Source organism: Buceros rhinoceros, unplaced genomic scaffold (assembly GCF_000710305.1).
Source record: "Buceros rhinoceros silvestris isolate BGI_N320 unplaced genomic scaffold, ASM71030v1 scaffold10272, whole genome shotgun sequence".
Classification (NCBI taxonomy): Eukaryota; Metazoa; Chordata; class Aves; order Bucerotiformes; family Bucerotidae; genus Buceros; species Buceros rhinoceros.
The window spans coordinates 165492-172188 of NW_010399480.1; the positions used below are offsets into that span (position 1 = coordinate 165492).

Here is a 6697-nt window from a genome sequence, read left to right on the forward strand (position 1 = left end):
CAGCAGCCCACATGCCACAAGGGGGATAGCCCATGGTGTGTTTTTCCTGGCGTGCCCCAGATTATCATTCACTGGGGGAATCATCTCTGCTTGCCTAAAGGGGTTTTGCCACTAGTCACCCCTCCAAGATCTGCCAAAGCTGTGGTCACTGCACAGAGAGGCTCATTCACCGCTTTTCTTGGGGTCTGGTGGCACACAGTGAATGGGGAAGCTCTCCAAAACACGTACCTCTCCTCCTTCCCTGACCCAGGGAGCACATGTGTGCTCTGACAAGTTAATCTATAAGAAAGCAGGCACCATTCCTACGCACGCAGGTCAGTAGATGGTATCAGTCAGCACCAGCCCAGAAACGGGAGCTCAGGACCATTCAGTGGTAACAGACACACAAAAAAATCACTACTGCTATCACAAAGGGTTTGTCTCCCAAAGTGACAACAGTTCCCAGTGCTTGTGCCCATTTGTAACACAGACCAACGGGGTGACCAGCTGGGCTCAGTGGATTGGCCGTGCTTGCAGGAAGTCACTGGTTTGCTGGCTTCATCCTCCCCAGTCTCAGCACGATCCCAGAGCAGCGGCCGGTACTGTTCATGCATTGATGGCATTGGCAACGTCTGTGAACACAAGACGGCTGGGTCTCTGGAGGGCTCCTTGACTTGTCAGCAGAATCTGCATTGAAGCAGTGAAAGATGAGACCCAGCAAATCTGCCCTTGCTCAGTGCGTGTGCTTGGGCACAGACTGCACAGTACTGCAACTAGAGTCCACCCCTTGCTAAGAGGAGGCTGCCTGACTAATGTGGCATTAACAGGGCTGTGGCAGAAAAATAAAACAGGCCAGAGAGCAAGTCAGCACATCCACAGCAGTTTAAAACCCCCACATCACTGCACTACTTACTGGGTCTCACTATTTATAGGCTTGAAACATCAAGAAGGCCTGGAAACCTGCCAGAGACTGAACCTGGGCTGTTGTTTTAGACTCTCCCTCTCCTGTTACTCTTTGCCTTTACACTTCGTACTTTCCAGGCAGAGGTATCTGTACAGTAGTGAGCTCCGGGGGGATCTGAGCTATCCTGCTGGCCAGTCCCTGTACAGGAAGGGTCTGCTTTTACTGTGCTAAATATAACACTGGCCTTGTCATTTCCCCCCTTTCTACCTGAAGAGAAGTCCTTGATGTGAACTAACAGAGGAATTTGATGTTTTCTCAGTAGGCACTACTCAGAGGACAAGATCCTTCCCTTTTATACAACAGTATTTCTTACTTTCCCAAACAAGTGTGTGGAATGTGCTGACTACCTTTCACGTCCCAACACACACATCTCCTTTATGCTCTTTAGTGTGTTTCAAGGTAAATATTTTATAATTACAGTTGTATTTATTATCTCTTTTTTTTTTTTTTTTTTGCATGCACTAAGCTTGCTACAGATTATCTGAAATTATAAAGTATGTGGAAACTGAGAATTGTTTGGGAGAACTCCTGCTCCTGGGACTGGAAAAGCAAAGGAAGACACGGGCAACACAGAGCAGCTGGAGAGGAACTCAAGAAAGGAGAGATGTCTACTCTAAGGGGATGCTGCATCTTTGGCTAACAGACATACCTGTTCCAACCATCCCTGCCGGCTCTGTCTTTCAGAAAGGCTTTTTGAGTGGTGGTGGTGGTGAAGGAAACAGAAAACACTGTGAAGCTGTCTGCAAACAATGGTGAGAAGCCCTTCTTCCCTATTTCTCCTGCCTCTTGGTACACTGGGGAAGGAGACAGCCTCTTGTCCAAGACCCATCTGGACCATTAACCAAAACCAAGTAGCTAAGGCAAAAAACTCTCTCCTACCTCACAAGCATAGTAAGTCAGTGGCATCTGAAGATCTTAACATTTCTCAGCATGCCACGTGTCTTTGAACCCTCAGAAGTGGTCAAAGCAAACCCACCTTCCCCTCTCCCCAAATTCACATAGAGAACTCCCCTCCCTTTCTCTTTCGGAGCCACGTCTCCTCTGTGACCAGCAAGGCTGGCCTGGAGGTGCTGATGAGACCCGATGTGCCATGCCACACCAACAGGCAGGCTTTCAGCCTGTGTTCTTCAGGGCTTGCAGCACAGTTCCATGTTACAGTTACAGGCTCCCCCCCAGCAAGGCCTTGTTTCACACTTGCATCCTTAGGCAAAGCAGCGATACCTTAAAATCGAGTGGAAATTGTTTACCTCAGTACTTCGTGGGCTTTGAAGGCCCATCTCTCAGAAAATGGCAATCATTCTACTGCTCCCTTGTGGTGCCCTGGGTGTAAACTCACCCCTAATTACTGAAGTTGCCCTCTTCTTTCTCCTTGTTGAGTAGAGTCAGCACTTTACCTCCCCAGGCTCTTTGTTCTACTTGCCTGACCCTCCTCTTCATCCTAAGCACTCCAGAATGCTCAAGTTCCCTATTTCCAGGGCTGGCAGAGATTGGGAAAGTGCTCCTGAGGTCTTACATGGTTTCCTTACCCTGCAACCCTGCAAAAACCCTGACTCTGTAACAAAAGCAGTGCAGGTACCAGCAGTTGTAGTAACAGACTCGCTGGCCCCTGCTGCTTACCTTGCTCTGCGATGTCTGGGAAGATGCTGCATCTCGCCCGTGTTCCAGCAGTTCCTGCTCCAGTTCATCCTGTTCCTCAGTGGGATCAAAGTTGTACATGGGCATGAGCTGGTGCCGTAGCTTCTCCAGCCTGCCCACGGGAGGGAAGAGAAAAGGCTGGTTGAGAAGGGCAGTGCTCAGGCTGCCTTTCCCATCCCACTGTTGAGGCTTTCTGCAGGCTCCTTCTCCTGCTGCACAGGGATTCTGCTTTTGTGCTCTTGCTGGGTAAGGGTCATGTCCTGTGCTGCAGGGATGAGGACAAGAACCTACTACCTGCAGGAGCTGGCAGGAGTGGAAGATACCCAGAGTGCAGCTACAGGGATTAAGTGCCATCACTAATCTGTGTTGGCAGCCATTACGCACAGAGGAATCAGACAGGGATTTAAGTTCCTGCAGACCTTAAAAGATCAAGCTTTATGTGCTGGGACAAAAGAGACAGTGGAACATACTGGGTAGGCATTTTATGGCTTCTCGCCCTGTCCCTCTGCCCACAACAGCCAGTCCTGCCATGTCACACCGAGTCTGCCAGCAGGAGTTCACTTTTAGCTCCAGTAGCCTAAGAGTAGTATTTTAACTCTGGGGTTGAAATACATAAAAATAAACATAAAACAGTAAACAATAAATAGAAAATAGGAGATAGGATTCTCATAGGAGGCTGATGCCAGTGGACAGACTATTCTCACCCAAGTGACTGAGCTACAAAGTATTATCCTCAGGGGTCTCCCTAAATATTGGACAGCTCAGAGATGGAGGATGGATGGGTGGGCATGCTCCTGTGAAAACGTTGAACCCCACCTTGGGCTGTAGCTGAGTTTTGGGGAGGTGGAGGAGGGAAACACAAGCTATTACTGGCAGTGTCACCACAAATATCTATTTTGGCAAGCGTTGGGATGACACATTCTCTCCCTGCTTCTACATGGGTTTGCCAACACAACCATTATCTCCAGCAGTGCTGTCTTCACAGGCCAAGCATTAGCTGCTCCTGTGGCAGTACCCAGACCAGGGTCTGGCTTGGACATCTTACAATGGGCAGCAGCACTTCTTGAAACTCTGTCGCCAGGCCAGGCCTACCACAAGGAGTCAGGCAGGGAGGAGGTGCCACATCTAACAGATCTTCACCAGCGTCTCTGCTGTTAGAGATGGAAGAACCAAGATGTGTGTCTTCCTGCTTGCTGCTCTCCTCTCTGTTGTCAGCCAGGAGCTTAACAAGGAAATTGAGACACCAAGTCTTGGGCTAGAAAGCTGCTGGTTGCTGTCACTGCAGCTAAGGAGGCCTTTGGCTTCACAAGGTCACTGTCATTGGCCGGGCTGTTGGAAAACACAGGGATCTGGGAATGGCTGAAACATGAGACTCACACCTCTCATGACGAGCTTCTTTATACATTCATAACCCTTTTCTCTGTTTTACTGCATCTCACTGATTAAGAGTTTGCAGGATCTCTATCCTCCTCCTGCTCAACCATGTTTCCTTTCCAAAGCAGCAGAGGAGTCTTTGAAGCTCTGGTGTTAGAAGGAGTGCAGTGCTCCTGCCCTTGCCTCATTCACACACAGCTGATTCCCTGTCAATTTGTTCTCAGACGGCCAGCCCTTACACTCTCCTCATCTCCTTCCTAGCTCCGTCTGGAGTTTGAAGCACTGAGTTCCCTTCAACCAACAACAGATGTTACTTACCTCTTCCTCTTCCTGATATACAGAACCTGAAGGAGAAAGAAAACCACCATTACAACTGCCCCAGCAGGGTGGGGAACAGCTGAGGAGACAAATTTGGGGCACAGAGAAGGGAGGTGTAGCAGGTCTGGTGCGCCAAAGCAGGGGGAAGGGAGAAGTGGTAACTGAAAATGACATTTCATATGCTTGGTGGCACATCATGACTGACACTAAGTGATCGAGTGGCCTGTTATTAGGTGTGTTAGTAGTAGTAAGAATTTTAGCTGTATTATTATTAGGTGTAGCTCAGCACATTGACGGCGGCCACAGGCCATATGCTGCAATTTCGAAGTGGATGAAGGAAGAACCTTCCCTTTGTGGTTTTCAGCTGTAGATTTCCTACAGCATAGAAGTGCTGTTATCCCCTCCCCAGTGTAAAGGGAAGAAGCGAAGAGGGCATGCTCAGTGACTTGCCTCATGTCAGCCAGTAAGAGTGGCTGTGCTGGGAAGAAAGGGAGGCTTTTGGCCTCCAGAGCCTTTTTCTGAGAGCTACGAACGCTGGATGTTGCTCTTGGGAACTTATGACCGTTTCCAGGATAATGTTTCCAAGTTCTCTTAAGGGCTTTTGGAAAATCTCCTCCTTGCGCCTGCAATGAAATTTTGCAGTAGTCCCTTTCTGTCGGCTCGTCTGATGGTTGTATTAGTGAAGCTCGTCCTCATGCGAGGAATGGGAGCTTGCCACTACCTTCTGTTCTCTGTAGGCAGGTAAACGATCTGGTTATATATCAAAAGAACTGCAACACTTGTATTGCCCATGCCAGGCCTGCAACTATAGTTTCTGAAAGCTTCTGCCTACAGCATTAAGAGCAAGGTTAGTTATGCAGCAAATCCTTAAGGACTTTGATACCCAGCAAGCAGAACCTTGGAAATGCTGTCCAGAATGACTCTGGCTAAAATGGATTCAGGCCACTTAAATTCAAAATGGCATGTCCACAGCAGAGATTAATGTGGTTTCAACAGTCTGCTTTAAAAGTTAATTTGGATGAACTTTCTTGGGGGTGGGGGGAGGCGGTGGATGGGACTGTTGACAAGGTTTAGATCACTGCTGCTGTTCCAGTTAACAAGTCAGAACAGAATCTGCTTTGTGTTCTTTTAACTGAACATCCTATTGCTATTAAAAATAAACATTGATACTACATATGGCTTCCACTAGGTGTGCTGAGCATCCTGTTGGACTAGACTTCAGGGAGACTGCAGGAATATTGGAGCACTGGATAAAGGCCTTAAAAAGAAAGAGACCTCAGGAACTATCAACTCCTAGCAGTTCTGGGTGAGTCTTTAGTGGAACAAAACAAATTATTCAACCCAAATCAGTTCCAGAGCTCCTTTGCCACCCTCCACCCTCCACAGACGGAGAAATATTTAGTAGGGCTCTCTTACCACAGCTACAGCCAACCCAATCACAGTAATGATCCCGAAGGACAGCAGCATTGTACTCATGCTGGGACCAGTGCTGGCCACATCTGGGATTTTGGTGCTGTTGAAGCTGGTAGTCTCAGGGCTTACAGTAGCTGTTTCTGGTACAGTCACATCCAGAGCTGTCCCTGGGTCAGGTTTGGTCGTGGTGGTGGTGGTGCTGTGATACAAGTCATGTACAGAGGGCGAGGTGTAACTCATCCTGCCAGCTCTTGGTAGGTCCTTTGACCAAGCTATTGTCCTCACCCATCAGCTACAGAAGCAGAGAGCTGCCCTTGGCATGAGGACCCTTATGTGAGACCTATCCTGTAGCATCGCTGCTGCTGTTTTTCTTCATAGGAACCACCTTGGGTTCTGTCTAGGAAAGAAGGAGAACAAATGAACAGTGCAGGGCTCTTAGAGACAGGCACAACCTCTCCCAAAGCTTCCCAATTCTCTAGTAAAATTTTTGAGAGCAGCTCACAGATACCCACTCAAATATAAGAAAAATATATTTTTCACGGGTACTGACAGCCCCCCCAGTCATGCCTGATTCACCTGAGGTGAGTGATATGCTCTCCCCTTGCTGCATCAGCTCTACATCCTCATGGGTGCTTGGCAGATCTATGTGGGGACAACCTCAGAAGCCCTGTCTTTGAACTGCTCCAAGCAAAGCCAGGTGGCCCCTGTCTGCCCTGGGAGATACAGTATTTTCCTGCTACTGACTCTTTAACTTTGGGAAAATTGCATGGATCCCATGAAGTTCATCAGTGGGAACACATCCAATAAAATGGCAGTCAGCTGTGAGGCATCTGTATCTCAGGATGGTTTTTCCTGAATCCAGAGCAGGACTTCACTGTTGTGGTAGTCACTCGTGACTGATAAGTCACTGCCCTGTCCATCACCCCCGTGTCCCTCATCCCGTGTGCTCTGGAAGGGCAGCTTCCTTCAAGCAGCGTGTTGCACCGGGCCCCTATCTGCTGCTAAAGACAGTGA

General features: G+C 48.6%; 1 protein-coding gene across 1 annotated transcript; it reads right to left on the reverse strand.

The window, feature by feature from the left end:
• Positions 1-585: 585 nt before the first annotated feature.
• Positions 586-5923, reverse strand: LOC104489338 (chromosome unknown open reading frame, human C3orf18). Its single transcript, XM_010131490.1, has 4 exons — positions 5687-5923; positions 4271-4296; positions 2561-2690; positions 586-666 (listed from the first exon to the last, which is right to left on the reverse strand). The coding sequence occupies exons 1-4, from the start codon at positions 5921-5923 to the stop codon at positions 586-588; spliced, it is 474 nt and encodes a 157-aa protein (XP_010129792.1).
• Between the last annotated feature and the right edge of the window lie 774 nt (positions 5924-6697).

Coding starts and splice junctions, on each gene's coding strand:
- LOC104489338 (XM_010131490.1), bottom strand. CDS start 5,923: ATGAGTTACACCTCGCCCTCTGTACATGACTTGTATCACAGCACCACC. Junction 4,297..5,686: donor TTGGGTTGGCTGTAGCTGTG/GTAAGAGAGCCC, acceptor TTTCTCCTTCAG/GTTCTGTATATCAGGAAGAG. Junction 667..2,560: donor CCCAGACATCGCAGAGCAAG/GTAAGCAGCAGG, acceptor GCTTCAATGCAG/ATTCTGCTGACAAGTCAAGG.